The sequence below is a fragment of the Sipha flava genome, unplaced genomic scaffold (genome assembly GCF_003268045.1).
Source record: "Sipha flava isolate LNK unplaced genomic scaffold, YSA_version1 67_pilon_pilon, whole genome shotgun sequence".
NCBI classification, from domain to species: Eukaryota; Metazoa; Arthropoda; class Insecta; order Hemiptera; family Aphididae; genus Sipha; species Sipha flava.
Genome location: NW_020273607.1, coordinates 1,010,401 through 1,027,176, shown reverse-complemented (window position 1 = coordinate 1,027,176; position 16,776 = coordinate 1,010,401). Strand labels below are relative to the sequence as shown.

The window sequence follows — 16,776 nt, the reverse complement described above, 5'->3', positions numbered from 1 at the left end:
TATCTACTTACCTATGATGTATAAAATGTATTCGTATTATGTAAAAACATGTAATATGAAGTGTACGCAAAATTGAGCCGTAATGTAGCACACAATACTTACATTTACTCTTTTAAAGTATTCGATCAAAAAGTGAGAAAAAAAAAACACAAAAAATATTTTCCCATTAAGTAAATTGTGTAATTTTCCCAGAGACATAAATTACTTAGAATTATGGGGAACTAATCAAAAGTGTTAAAACCTGATCTACGAAAACAAAAAATTTGATAGTTGCGCTCGCAATATAAATTACATAATATAAGTGTATTGCTTAAGTATTGCTAAAAGTATACTTATTATTATGTCTAAAAATTGACAATCTAGTAGTTATTGATCAATTGCTCTCTCGCCTACTAAATTAAAGGGGCAATTCTCCCCTGTATCCCTAGATTTGCGCCTCTGAATTTTTTTTCACATATATTGATATCCTCTGTACCTTATGTTGTTTTTAAACGGAACGAACCCAAATTATCTTATGTAGGTAATTGATAAATTTAGTTCTGTTTAATGATATAAATGATCCCTCACAAAACGTAGAGTATAAAAGTATTAAAAAGTAATACGGTTATTCGCGATTATCAAATTCAAACTATATTCATAATTATTTGATTATACCTATCGATATCATATTTCGTCGGCCACCAAATTACATTTTATTGAAGTGTACAATATGATTGTTAAATTATATCTTAATTCATTACCACTCAATTACATTATTTGTTGTATGAATAATTACATCATTAATGAGTTTAAAAAACAATTTTTATCTTTTTGTTGACAACACAGAAATTAATACACTAAGTAAAAACATACTCTCGTATTTCTAATTAATTAATAAAAATTTGCAATCTGAATTATTATTTTACCGATGTTTCCATCAAAATAGTTACTTTCGTTAGACGTCCGTATTTTTTTTTATTTATTCGTTTTATTCGTGTGGTAATAACTTAATTACCTAAATCATCTTTTGTTCGTAACTTTTTGTTAATTATTAATAACTGTAGTAAATAAAACAAGTTCTACTTTTATTCAGTATTTGAATTGCTTAAGACATTTCTATACGAATTTTTATGAATTTAAGTATTTCAACACATGTGTTACTCGTACAATTAATTTAATAAATTATGCCTTTCGTGTTTTCAGTTACACGCATAGGCGCCCATTGGGGGTAAGATGGGTCACCTTCCCCCCTAGAAAAGTAATATGAAATAGTAATTTTTTAAATTATTATTATCATTATATTATATTATATAAAATAATACGAATTTATTAATTTATTTAAAATATCATTATTATCAATATTATTATAAATATTTAGTATAAAATACACAAGTGTTATCGTATTGAGGATTATACTTCGTCCGTCGATAAATATCGATCCAAGATAATTTGTTTGAAATTCCTTAACCTAAGTAATTTACGGATACTTATCGAATAGCATATGGGTTCATCGTGAAAGGGTAAACTTGAACGAAAATAATTTCATCCGAGATGTCATTAATTTATTTAGAATGAAAAGGAGAAATTTACAATTTTTATTTTCCAATACCGAATAATACATTTAATTATATTTTTTTCCAGTATTTATAATATATTTTAATTAATTATTTTATACCATGAAAATATTAATTATATAAATAATAACTTATTTATATTTATACGTTAAAATAGTATTAAACCTTTATTTAACTTAAATTTAAGAAATATTTAAAGTTTGCCCCCTCCTAAAAAATTATCTATGGAACCCATGGTTACACATAATACATGTAGGTATTTATACCTTTATGTTTTATATGATTTTATACCTTTTGTAAGAATACTGTTTTGAAACAATAATAATAAATATTAAAACTCTTTGCATATTGTATCCGTTGCTTAACGCTTAAATGAATACACTTTGCTCCTGTATAAATAACTTTAAATGATCGGATCGACTTAATCTCAGAATGACAGTTAATTTTAACGATATAATTTGTAATTTGTTTAGCCTTCGTAAATATTTAGATTAGTGAGCCAAAACCTATCATACGGTAAAATACAAATACAATATTATTAGTAACGATTAAATTTTATTCATCATAATTTTAATTATAACTTACAGTATTCTACGCGTTAAGAAACTAGAAAGATCATTGTCATCTTGAATTGAATATAAAAGTAATGTATGTAAAAAAAATTGTATTAAAAATGAATAATTTCGGTGGGAATGTATTATAAAAATAAATAACTTTTTATTACTTACAGCTTATCAATCATTTTTTTTCTTATCATTTAATTATCTGAGTATTGCATACCTTTATGTTATAAAATAGGTAACCTAATAAATATTTATAAAATTTATAATTTATAAATTCCACAATTATTATGTATTTTTTTTATTGAATATTATAACGTTTAAAAATTAATTAGTATTTACTTTTTAAATGATGTACGTACTTACAAGTGATTGTATATTTTAAGTCTGTGTGTTTATCTTGAGATCAGAAATAGATTTATTAAAAAAATTTAGGTAACTCAAAAATATTTTTCTACTCATTTTGGACTTTTTTAAATGTTACATCTTTATAGGTACAAATGTTCATCAAACGGAGTACCTGTGACACAAACCAATGGTTCGACGCTTCCCCTGGTACCCAGTACCAGCAAGGATGCCGAGCTCGGTGGCTACGATCCGTTCGATCATCGAGTGGTCCAACATCCAACCACGTAATTAAAACAAATTATTAATAGGCATTATTTTGAACATAATGAATTTAAAAAAAAAAAAACCTTAAAAATATTTCAGCGACATGGAAACATTCATACATCTATTGAAAGGCAGTCTAGGCTCAGGCATATTGGCCATGCCTTTAGCTTTCATGAATGCTGGACTGATATTTGGATTGGTGGCAACCGCTATTATTGGATTTGTCTGTACATATTGTGTTCACATACTGGTAAGATTTGATATTGACTTGTTATGATAAAATTTCAATAGGGTTAAAATAATAAAATAATCAAAAATTAAAATTAAATGGTGAATACTCAATAACTAAATAATAATACTCTAGGCCAAGCTTTTCTTTTTATTTATTTATTTCTATACATAAACTATTTGTTTATTCATTTTTATATTAGGGTTTAAATCTCTATACTATACATCTAAAGAAATGAACACAAGTAATAAATTAGTTAAATTATCAAAATCTTAAATATTACAAAAGATTATATTCATACTCCAAATTATTATAAAAAAATTTCCAATGTTTAAAAAATGTACTATTAGTTTATCTTTTTTAAACTTACACTTAGAAATTTTAATTATAATCAAAATGTGTAATGTTAAAAAGTTTTTTTTCAAACAAAAATGTTATAATTTAATGAATTTCTATAATTGATTAATTGATACTTTATACTTTTTTTAAATAATTCATTTTACCTACGTATGACTATGTATGCTTGTATTTTTAGGTAAGATCCTCTCACAAATTGTGTCGTAGAATGCAAGTACCAGCATTGGGATTTGCTGATGTTGCCGAAGTTGCCTTCCTTGCTGGACCTCCAGCCTTCCAAAAATTTTCTGGGCTATTCAGGTATAAAATTATATTATCTTCTATAAATAAAATATTATCATTTTTCTGTCATGTATCACTATACAACTATATTATATTTAATTTATTTTTATTAATATATAAGATATTTTTATAAAATTTTCAGAGGCCTTGTTAACACGTTCCTAACTATAGATTTGCTTGGTTGCTGTTGCGTTTATATTGTATTTGTTTCGCAAAATTTAAAACAGGTAATAATAATAACGGATTATTTAAATATTATGTAAATAATGGATTATATTTTATATTAATTGATAATGAATAACATTTAAATAATTATTTATTTTTAAAACGGATTTATCATTATATATTCTTTAGTTCTTTTATATGAACCTTAAAACACTTTTTTTTTAGATATTAATTATTTTTAATAAAAAAAAATATTATATTTTTAAAATTTTTTACCATAGTAATGATCTAGAAATTGTATAAATTTAATCGTAACATATATAAACATTTTAAGTTGATCATAGTACTTACGATTTTAAATAACTTAATATATTATGTATGTAGTTTTTATCAAAAATGGTTCTTATAGTTTTATTTATCCACTTTATTTCTTATTATTACAGAAAAAATAAATATTATTCTTTTGTCATAGTTGAACTTTAAAGCTATTTTGTCTTTTACATATAATTTTAATAATTAGCTTCTTTTTTCTATTTAATTTTTACAAATTGAATTAGTAAATTATATATATATTCTATAGTTGATTACTAAAGTGGATCTATTCATGCTAGTTATAACACTTTAAATGTTGTAAATAGTATATTATATATGACATTTAATATTTACATACAATTAATAATAATATTAACTTATTTTCGTGTTTTATAGTAATTATAGTAATTTAATTAATAAATTGTTTTTATTAGATTATAAATAAAATATTAATTAAATTTATTATTTTGAAGATATTGCACAATATATTCTTTATAAAATAAAAAGTTAAATATAGTAAATAGATATAAAAATGTTTCGAAATATTTGTGTTTTTTTTTTTTTTTATATATATATATTAATAATTTTTTATGTTCTATGGTGATGATATTGCTTTTACTTATCAACTCATTTCAATTGAAAATTTTTTTTATTTATAGGTTGTAGATTCATATTTTGAAGCTGAAATGAATATCAGATGGTACATGTTGATATTGATGCCTTTTATAATCGCCATGAATTTAATACGTAATCTCAAGTATCTAGCTCCATTTTCAATGATTGCAAACTTTTTGGTTGGCATTTGCATGAGTATCACCTTCTGGTATATGTTCCAAGATATGCCTTCAACTAAAACTGTAGATTACATAGCTGATTGGCATAAATGGCCATTATTTTTTGGCACTGCAATCTTTGCATTGGAAGGAATTGGCGTTGTAAGTTTAGTTTAGAAGAACATTTATCGTTTAGTATTTTTTCTATTCCTTAATAATAATGAAATATTTTTATTATTTAATAAAAATTATTTAAATATGTCACTCAATTGATGTTTTAAGTTTGATGTAATTTTTATTTTTATATTTTATATTACTTATTACTTATTACATAAGATAAGTAAAGTGAACAAAAACACCTTAGTGGCTTAGTATATTACTTTTTATTATAACTGTATTCATATACCGATAAATACTATAAATTTATATCTGATTTATAGGTGATGCCATTAGAAAACAATATGAAAACTCCACAGCACTTTATTGGTTGTCCCAGCGTACTCAACTTTGGTATGGCCATAGTTGTTGTTTTGTATTCTACTGTTGGTCTATTTGGTTATCTTAAGTATGGAAAAGAAACTAAAGGAAGCATTACACTGAATCTACCTACTGATGAATTGTGAGTTACCTTTAACTATAAAACTATATTCTAAAGATAATGATATTACAGGTGTAATTATAGGTGGTTAAGATATTCTAACCCTCTCCTCAAATGCAATGCTTTAAAAAAAGTTATATACTAAAAATTAATATTTTGTTTATAAGAATTTTGGTTAAATTTTATTTTACTTGATTATTTGAGAAATATAGTTAAGTACCGTTTTCCTTTCTGATAATATGTATTATATATAACGTGACCCAAAAGTCTGCTCGTTTTTTAGAAGGTCTAGTTTATTCTCATTTGCCATAAAAAAAAAAAAAAAATGGTTATACAGCCAAAATAATTTAATTTTTATATTATATTAATATTTTAAAAGCATAATTAAGTATCTTAATAATGATGGTAATCCTGTAAACCATTATAAAATGTTTTAATATGTGTATACAAATTATATACTTTCTATAGCTCTCCTTACTTTAAATTTTTTGTTGAATATATATGTGAAAAAAATTAAAAACTATATTTTCAATAGAAATTGTATTTTAATATATAAATTTAATATAACTATGTATTTATTGTGGGATCTTTCATAGGTATGTGGAACAAATGCCTTATTGAGTTGCAATTTCTTTAACCACTGCAAAATAATAATTAAAATTGTACCTATAACTTATGGTTTTATATTAAATTAATGAATAATATTTTGCCTTAATTTTTTAGATTAGCACAATCTGTTAAAGTCATGATAGCTGTTGCTATTTTCTTCACATACAGTCTTCAATTTTACGTACCTTTTGAAATCATCTGGAAAGGAACTAAGCACCGGTTCACTTCACACCCAGATTTTTTTGAATATTTGCTCAGAGTGATCTTGGTTGTGTGTACAGGTAAACCTTTGTAATAATGACATATATATGGTTAAATTAAAATGTGCATCTATTCACATTTTTATATTAGTAGTACAATTTAGTATAATAGAGTTTGGTTTTTTTTATCTATAGTTGGCATTGCAATCGCTGTACCTGAATTAGGCCCAGTCATATCGCTTGTGGGAGCACTGTGTTTATCATTTTTGGGTTTAATCTTGCCAAGCTGTATTGATCTGGTAACAACCTGGGAAGAGCCAGGATTGGGCAAAGGATACTGGCGTCTGTGGAAAAATATGATCATCATTGCATTTGGCATATTGGGCTTGGTCACTGGCGTCTATAGTAGTATGATTGACATCTTTGAATTGTTCAAACATTGAGCGTACACGTTATTGTGATTTTGATTAATAAGCTACGGCAGCGACACAATTTCTCTCATACAGACAGAACAGCAATATTAGCGTTGTCAATTACATCTTAGCGTCCAGTAATATTGTTTAAAAAAAAAAAAAAAACGACAATAACTATTTTGTACTGATTTAATAGGGTGCAGCAATGAATTTTGCAAAAAACAAAAAAAAAAATGAAATAAAAATTTATGGATTTTAGATTACTTTTATCTTGTGTCATGAGTTTCGAAGGTATTATAGTATTATACTTACAACGCTTCTAGAGAAGCATTGTAATTATGTTTATAAAATACTAAACTAACAACAATTTAAATTATAATAGAAATATTCTTGTTGCTCAATATTTATTTCCTTTAGTATTTGATGATTTCTACATAGGCATTCGCTCATATTGGGTGTTTGGGTCTGAGTTAGTTCCCTTATTTAATTAAAATACTTCACATACCATCATAACTCAATCATAACTCATAATCCATATTTAAATTAAACTTTTCTTTGTTATAATGATCTACTGACGGTTGTACTTTTATTTTTCTGATATTATATACCTACCATGGAATACTAAGTACTACCTACCTATTTTAATTATTTTTGTTTATACCTTTTTTTTTTTTTGTTTATATATATTATTTTATTTTCTGATTGTTTTAAAACTATATTATATTGTTTTTACTTGTTTAATGCTGAAAAATCCAACACATTGCTGTCCATTTACTATAATAAATATTTGTTTGACTAATAATATTATTACACTTTTAATTGTTACCGTGACATTATAACTATATTTATACTTAGATTCATAACAATTAACATTCAATTTTTGTCTAGCAAAACTGAAAAATAGTTGGTTACTAAATTAAATAAAGACTAATTTTCAAAAAAACAGAAATAAAACATAAAATTACTTCTTTTAAATTTTATATCAACTCGTTTTTGTTGATTAACCGTTATTTAATAATCTAATTGTATGTAGGCATCTCCTTACTCTATGTAATATCCAAAAAACACAACAATATACTGTCATTTTTTAATGAACTAAATATTATAATATATAACTGGGCAATAACTATATTGATGTGACGAGTGCAATTAATTTTACTATTATTATTCAATAAGAATTAATTTAAAAAGTGAAATATAAATCATCACATTTATGATGGGTAAAATAAATATCAAAAAAAAAACAGTATTGAGTAAACAAAATAAAATGTACACTTCATGTTCATTAATTAGAGCCCTACTGATGTTATTAAATATTCTTTAAAGCAGCTCATATATTTCTAACAATTTTAAATTGTAACTTGTGTACCTTAATACGGACCTCATTTATTCAATATATTATAATATTATCCTTATATTTTTTTCTTTGTTACTTAATTTCTATTTGGTACATATTTCATTAGTGATTGCATTATATTTGAATTAACAACAGAACAATATATTGCATTGTGCATGTACTAACAAAATACGTCTATAAAACAAAAATTATTTTATTTAATATGTAGTTTTAAATTTATCACAATCACACTGTAATTTATCATTATTACTGTGTAGTAGGTATTATTATTTCTTATCATGTTTTGTGTAATTTTGTTTAGCTTTAACAAAATTATAGGTATGGAGCGATTAGTTAATATTAAAGAATTATCGTTTTCTGTGTAAATTAAAAAGATATTCCAAGTACTGTTTGATTTACATTTTATAGGTAGTAAATATAAAATTAAAAATGGCAACCTTGTGATGTAGTTGTAATACATTTAAATAAATGATAAAAAGAAATATGTAACTATGACAATTTTTTTATTATTGTCTATATTAGTTATAAGTTATTTTGATCAATCTAAGAGGAATTTAATTTAATTATTTTTAGACTGAAATTATACAAATTCATATCCGTCATTGTTGATTTTAGTAATCTAGTAACTGAATATTATTGTACTTTATTACGGATATTAATAATATACTTATTTTTTGTTTGTTTATCGTAACAATATTATAGGTAACATCTATTATACATTACCCATTGGCTGTCTATGTATTGTTTAGTCAAGTGCTCATTGATTTACCATTTATATTATGAATACTATTGTTCAACATTATCTTTACTAAGCTGAAACATCTTTAATTGAGTAGGTGTAATCTAACTCTTCAATTATAGTCATTATTTTTGTGTATGTATTTAAATTACTATCTGGCATAAAATGATGTTACTTTTATTTTTTTATTTGAGAAATTATATTTTTATGGTGTATACTTTAGTTAACAATAAAGAAACATACATACAGACATATGTGTATTTATGCACATTTTAAACATTGTATATTAATTTTCAATTTACAATATCTACCTACCTTATATTACATAAATAACATATAAGTAATTGTTGACATTTCTTGATGAAATATATCATTTTATTGAAAACATAAATTAATACTCTCTCTACATTTAGTATGATTTGTTTAAAATGTGTAAATTCCAATTGATATATTACATTTAAATTTTTGGAAAAGTTTTAATACTGAGAATCAGTTCAATTTTTAACAGTTTAAATATAATTCAATTTAAATCCACAAACATTTTAAAAACACTTTGATTTCTCTTTGATCTTTGATTTTAAAACACCACATTTACAGCACAATTTAATTAAAATAATAATATACACAATTTAATGTGATTATAAACTTTTCTGTTAAATTATGCCTTTCTAATTATTTGGCTTTTAAATGTATTTTATTGTATTTATCAAAGTTATAAATTTAAAGATAACTAAAATTCAAAAATGTATTTAATTCGAATTTTGCCGATTAAGATAATTTTTAAACCTTTTAGAAGAAAATATCATATTGTTTGCACATCAATCGGTCCACTTTATAGGTTGTTGATTGTAAAAATACGCCCTCTGTTAATTACTATATTTTGATAACTGTGCTTTTTTTTACGTTATAAATCGCATTTAAAAATAAGTATGTTTAATTAAATCATCAAGACCGGATGGTTGTATATTTTTATGATTTTTTTTTTTTTAGGTACCTGCCTGCCATTTTCTTTCATAGTGTAAGTTTTTGTTTTATATAATTAAAGTATACCTAATGAAAATCTGTGATGTTATGAGAAACGATATTATTCGGTAGTTGTAAGATATTAATTTAGTATAGGTAATTCTAATACATATATATACATATATATATATGAAAAAAATGTCTACGAAAGAAATTAAAAAAAATAATAATAATAATTATTATAATGTTGGCTATTGTCTTTATTGTGTTACACAATTCTTCCTTTGCTTTATACGTTGCGCACTTACGCGTAATATTGAAATGTGTTTTTTAAGTAGATACCTGTGTATAAATATTACGAATGTGGTATTGTTAAAATACGTTTTATGTTTATAAGTACTAAGGATGTGGTGTAAGGTGTTGTTTGTTGTTATACGTATATTACAGTGCGTTGTGCATAGAAATGATTTTTATCATTGTGTTTATTGAACCTAATGAGTTTTCGGAGCAGCGGCAGAGATCGATTTCCTCTGCACAAAAGACAATATGTACTACACTATCACGTTTGGGACCAAAACATTTTTTTTTTTAATTGAATGAGCATTTATAACAATGCACGGATTTTTAATCAATGTTTACACACAACAACAGGGCGTAATCACAACTAAATGACTATTCTTATTTGCTATAGCCGTATTGCGCCGTTCATTACCTAATGTTATATAATGCACATCAGCTAGAGATCATTATAATTAATATTTTCCAATGGACATATTAAGAATCTGAAAAATTCTCATGGTCCGTCCATAGGCCCAACTAGAGTTCAATTTCTGGGTGGGCTGAATTTTAATGACTCCAGCGACCCGTGGGGGCTTCGTCCCCACACCCCCAATATTGATTATCAACATAAACATTTATATTTATATAAATTAGAAGTCCTTACGACCTAACCCATAATCGTTAATAGTTTATTTCGAAGTAAAATGTTGTCACTTACCTAGTCACTTATTACTTACAGACTAGCTACCTAAATAAACACGAATAATAAGGATACACATATATAATCAATGAAATATACAGATCATAGCTATTAAATTTTTTTTATAAAGCCTAATTAAATTAACAATATTTTTTTCAACAAATTTATTTACAATTTAATTTTCGTCTAATTTGTTGGTTACATCTCTCTTTATATTTAAAATAGATAAATTTGTAAATCGATCATGGGTCATGGAAGCTCTAAGCCAATGTTTTATTCGTCTCATTGAAGAGAACGACCTTTCACAGGTGTCTGAACTTATAAGAATAGATAAAGCCACTTTATCTAACTAACGCTTTTCGACTTCTTTGACATCATTTGTATTGAAATCTTTTTTTTTACTATTTAAAGGTTAAATGCCACTCTAATTTCTGCTTTTAAGCTACTCTTTGAAGTATGTAGTAATTCCTATAATTATAATTATTATAATTAATTAATTAGTTATCATTAATCTCTCATACAATTAAAATGTATTTATATACATGGTATTACCAAATTACCTTATAATGATCAATAAACTTCATTGAATCGGTTGTAATTTACAAAATGAACTACAACTGAACTCGCCATAGCCAAGCTTTAATCAGAAAACTTATATTTAAGATTGAAAATAACACTATCCATAGTAAAAAAATATGTAAAAGTTTTCCAATAATTTTCTACATAATTTACTAATGACGAATGTAAATCATTTTCTGCCGCCGTGGTAGCTGTTAATACATAGTCATGAAGGCTACTTGACTCTCTTCTGCGATTCTTTGATCCTATATTTTGTATGTATTATTTAGGTTAAAAAAACATAAAACAAATTATCAAAATCACAACATATATACACCAGTTAATGGAGTTAGTAATTACGTCATTTTCTTCAGCATAATATTTTTATTTATTCCCATACTTTCTTAAATTCATCTTCAGATCTTAGAGTTTCAAATGTCTTAATTACACCAAAAATTACATTTTTAGAAAAACCAAGAGTTGATGTTTTATTTTGTAGTGAAACTGAATAGGCTACGGACAAAACTGGGTGGGCTTAGCCCACCCAAGCCCTCCCTTAGTTGCGCCTATGGGTCCGTCAAAATTCGAAGTACATATTAAACATATTATATTGCTTTAATAATGCCGATCGGCCAAAATCTATTTCCTGGTTAAAAAATATAATTAATTTTAAAGAATATGTGAAATAATAAAATATAGATAAAAATTTTAATAAGAACATTTATTTTTATTTTACCCTCATGGTATGTGTGCATCATTTTTAGAAAGAATTAAATGCTTGAATTGTGGTGAGACTAATTGTCTGAGTACTCCAACAATTTTTTCAAAACCTATAACGTAGCTACTTACAAACGGACCATGACTGCAGTGGCGTAGCCAGGAACTTTTTATAAGGGGGGGGGGTCAGCAAATTTATGTATATTTAATCTTATCGCTATCATTTTAACTATTAATTCTATTGATGTCGGTATTTTTAAGTGTGGTTGACATTAGTTTTTTTAACTCAGGTTAAAAAAAATAATTAATTTTTCTAGTCTACTTATTTGTTAGAGAATTTGCCTATAATAATAAATAATAATAACAATTTAGGAACTAATATAGGAACATAAATATTAGATATTAGAATATTTTCTGTCTAATTACTTAGGTATACTAAAAATTAAATTTTAAAAATGTCTTACCATAATGGAATGTTTAGACGTCTTAGAATGATGTCAAATTAAAATAAAACAAATTTAATGGAATACAAATGTCAAATATATAAACGAATAAACGAGTAGTAAGTAAAACAGTGAGACACCATCGGGCAACGACCTAACCAACTATTAACTAATAAATATTAGTTATACACAATAACGTGCTTGTGTTAAATGATCGGCAAGCCGCAAATGCAATAGGTATACCCAGAATAAACTTTGAATACGGACAATGATATCGTTTTTATCTCAGTTATCGGGACCAGACCAATTTAAAATCAACTATTAAAGAAAACCTAAATAATATGTTCCCAAGAAAAAATTATCAAAGTAAAATCTAAATATGATCAAAATATTATAATTTATGTATGTGTGTGTGTGTGCAGCGCAGTGGCGTAGCCAGGATTTTTAAATGGGGGGGGAGGCTAATCACTTTTTTTGGATAAGTAAGGTAAGAGAGAATATGAGAATTCACCCTTAACCCCCCACTATCTACCACCAAGTTTCTAAACGTAATTCAAGCATTTCAGTATAGTTTTAAAAATATTTATTAATGTATAATTTATAATAATAATAATAATTTTGGTTTCAGTGTTCAGTCACTTGCTCCACTCTGACAGCTGCATTCTCTTAGGCGAATTTCTAGTAAATTCAGTTATTATTTCACTTTCATTGAATTGCTCTTTTTTATTTATATTAGCCATAGCTAACCCATTCAGTCTGTTTTCCGATATGGTGCTTCTTAAAAAAAATTTTTAGCGATTAAGTGCTGAAAACGTTCTTTCCGGAGTAAAAGAGGTAACTGGTAACGTGGCGAATAATTGTAAAAGTATTTTAATGTTAGATCGAAGATTGGTGCGATGAGAGAGTGAATCAAGAGCAGAATTCGGTTTTGGAATAGTATTTTGACTCTATTGTTGCCTCCATATGAACAGGTCAGCTCTGATTGTAGATGAGGTATCATCATTGAGATCTTGGACATATATTTTAGCAGCTTTTATAATATTTTTATCGTCATACATATTTAAATTGGCCGGAATAAGTCCTTCAAGTGGCATAACATCAATAAGCCTTTGATTAAAATACATATAAACATGGCCCATGGGGGAGGCTATAGCCCCCTTAGCCCCCCTTGGCTACGCCACTGGTGCAGAATGTGTATAATACGTTTATAGTCTTTATACAAACTATTAATATGATTTCCAAGTCAAAATTCTAAAATATAAAAATGTTAAAGAAAAGACCGTGTTTTATATAAAAGTTAATTTACCATCTCTGGTTCATGGGGGGTCTGACCCCCCCCCCCCCATTGACACGCCACTGTATAACTGAGTCCGTTTATTTTAAGTAATCATGCATTCATATGTCCCTCTTATTTTACTATTCAATCTTTAGCAGGAGCATTTGCTCTAAACGTATCTGGTGTTGTTAGATGTAGTCAGGAGACGGACGACGTACCTTTTTTGGATCCGATGCCCAATTTTGGTGAGAGAAATTTTTAAACGAATTGACACATTGCTAAATAATAACAGTTGATAATTGTGACAAATGAATATAAAATAAAAATCGTGCATAAAAAAATAAATAAATTCGTTGACATGTATCACCATAATAATTCGTAATATAATAGGTATTTATTGACATATATGTGTATCTATATATTTATCCCTACAACATAAAATATTGTTTTTCGGTCGACATAATTTTCTACTTTACATTATCTAAACGATTCTACAATAATATAGCATAATAATTACATTGTTCATATCAATAAATATATATGACAAAAATTAAGGTACCTTATAGCTATTGTATCATAATAATTATTATGATAACATTAATATAGGTGTATGACTATATGGTTTGTGTTTTGAATGATGGTCAAAGTGTATTCTAAAAATTTACCACGTTTATTTTAATATTATTAATATAAATGTATATTTTCTATGTATCAATAATCATGCTCTAAGAATTTATGTTTTAATGCAATTTATTCTGATTTTGTATTATCAACCTTATATTATGATTATATTAATTTTAATGTTTTCAAAACGTTAGCTATAAATATGCATTGACAACTAAAAAACATAAATGGACCAATAAAAAAAAATTAGAGTTTAAAACTTTTAAAAACCCACTGTAATGGATTCACATTGGTTTTAATCAGTTAAACAATACCAAAAAAGGAGAGGTTATCTTTTCTACGCATCATTGCGAATGCGGTTCGCGTGTTTTTTGTTTATAATGTCGGGAAAAAAGTGCTTTCTAAAACTATACTCTTTTCCAAAGAGCCGCACATAAACATTCGGTCAGTATTATTTTAACTACTTGTCATTAGGTACAATTTTGGACCAGATGCTTGTATATCATAATAGTTCATAGGCGATTTTCAAGGTACCTATTACTATTAAGTATTATGTAATGTTATACCTATAGAGTACTACAAGTTATTGTTATACTATCATTATAACTGGATACCGTCATATGTGATATGCATTACACATCTGCAGATGACGTATTCACTATTCAATGAGTCAGTGTCCGGAGGAGAAAAAGCATAAAGTTGTGAACCATTATCTGTGAAATACAGCTTATTCATTTTTAAAATCCAAGTCAATAAAATACTCAACGGGTAGGCATTAGGTCCATCAAATTAATTTACTCTAATACGCTGATAAATTACTAAACATTTTCAGTCCACATTATACGGCGATATTGTAAATGAAATTGTTTGTAATTACCACAATGACAATAATGTAAAATCAAATGTTCCAAAGTTCGTTTATAAAATTTGAGGCATTTTTAAATAGTTTTATCGAAAATCCGATAAAAATAAAAAAAATCTCTAATTATACTTGTATAAAACAACTACCTATTTTATGAACTTTCTCTAAGTATTGATAAGTTTTACTCGATCAATTATTTTTAAAAATTATTTTATTTGTTTTTACTTTTTTTCTTCAATTAGATTTATCATATTAATACTGATAACTATAATTCACTGAGTTGACTCAGGAGGAGGCTCAGGCCCACAGGTGGATATTGGGGGGGGGGGGGATTTGGGGAGAACTGAACGTAATCAAAGCACAACGACGTCAAAATAAATTGTGTATTTTAATATTTAGTATTTATAATTTTTATATTATTTAGTTGGTATACGAGAATGGTCTGGAATATTTACGGACTATCGTTATTGGGGAAAACCATATTTTGTGAGTAATAAAGGAAATACAGCTACCCGAAGAAGAAAGAAAAAAGGAAATAAAGGAATAGATTTATACAATTAAAATTAAAAAAAAAATGAGTAGTTATTCAATATTTTATATTTTTATGTTCCTATTACCTGTATATGTTTGGTGTCTCAACTAGAATAAAGTAGGAGTAGCCCAACAATTTTTCAAATGGACAAAAAAACTAAAATATTGCAAAAAATTAATTCGAAAGTTGTACGAGTTTCGTGCTACAATTAAGGTAATAATAATATACTGCAGTCGAAAGCACCATACCGCATGAAATTATACAGAGTATAACTCTTGTTTTTAATTTATATAGAATACGGTGGCTTTAGATTATAAATTGTCTCATTTTATCAATTATAATTAAATAAATAATAGAATAAGGAACCCCATGAGACGACGAGAACCAGTGAAAGTCGATCAATTTTCTTTTGTCCCCCGACGAGCGGTCGTATACGTAAGATTTTTGCCGCCGTATTATTTTAAAAGCAACGAGACGACCCGATCGTTAGTGTGATCCTTTTCGTCGGTGAGTACATTTTTGAGAAAACACAAGGATGAACAGCGATTGTTTTTACGGATTTCGTGTACCGTCTTGCCGAACAAAATCCGAAACGTACCCTTGGGCTTTTTGTCGCTGCAGCAAATGGATAATTCCGTCGTCTCGCAGAACGAGTTTTGCGCATTTACATTATTAACATACAATTTCGCCGCACTCAATAGCGGCGAGCTTTGTACAACACGCTACGGGGACCATCCTTGTCCGCGTGGTACCAACCAGGACCAGTGTCCAGTCTCGTCATGTTTTCCTAGGTAACTGGTACTTTGGGTATACGGAACACACGCTGTGCGCGCCGAAGTGCAGCAGATCACTGTCGCGACAATGGTAATCATGAAAAACCACCGGAGCGAAACGCGGAGCCGTGTACAGGTAACTTAACGTTATCGTGTTTTGCGTTTCGGCTTAACCAAATTTAGCAATAATAAAGATACGAAACGAACAATGGCGCGCGGAGAGAACCTCATTCTCTCAACGACCGTTGTGCGTGGGACCCGAACGGGCGTGGGCCACATTACGAACGACG

The 16,776-nt window shown here is 26.9% G+C and overlaps 1 protein-coding gene across 4 annotated transcripts in view; it reads left to right on the top strand.

The window, feature by feature from the left end:
- The window catches only part of LOC112691861 (proton-coupled amino acid transporter-like protein pathetic), a 32,332-nt gene extending 25,503 nt beyond the window's left edge, over positions 1-6,829 (top strand). For all 4 annotated transcript variants that reach the window (XM_025566283.1, XM_025566282.1, XM_025566284.1 and 1 more), the window contains 8 exons: positions 2,608-2,745; positions 2,825-2,975; positions 3,490-3,611; positions 3,736-3,820; positions 4,730-5,005; positions 5,284-5,462; positions 6,165-6,331; positions 6,446-6,829. In XM_025566283.1, the coding sequence (XP_025422068.1) occupies positions 2,608-2,745; positions 2,825-2,975; positions 3,490-3,611; positions 3,736-3,820; positions 4,730-5,005; positions 5,284-5,462; positions 6,165-6,331; positions 6,446-6,693 (1,366 nt within the window). In that variant the 3' untranslated portion in view covers positions 6,694-6,829. The remainder of the gene's footprint in view (positions 1-2,607; positions 2,746-2,824; positions 2,976-3,489; positions 3,612-3,735; positions 3,821-4,729; positions 5,006-5,283; positions 5,463-6,164; positions 6,332-6,445) is intronic.
- Positions 6,830-16,776: the final 9,947 nt, after the last annotated feature.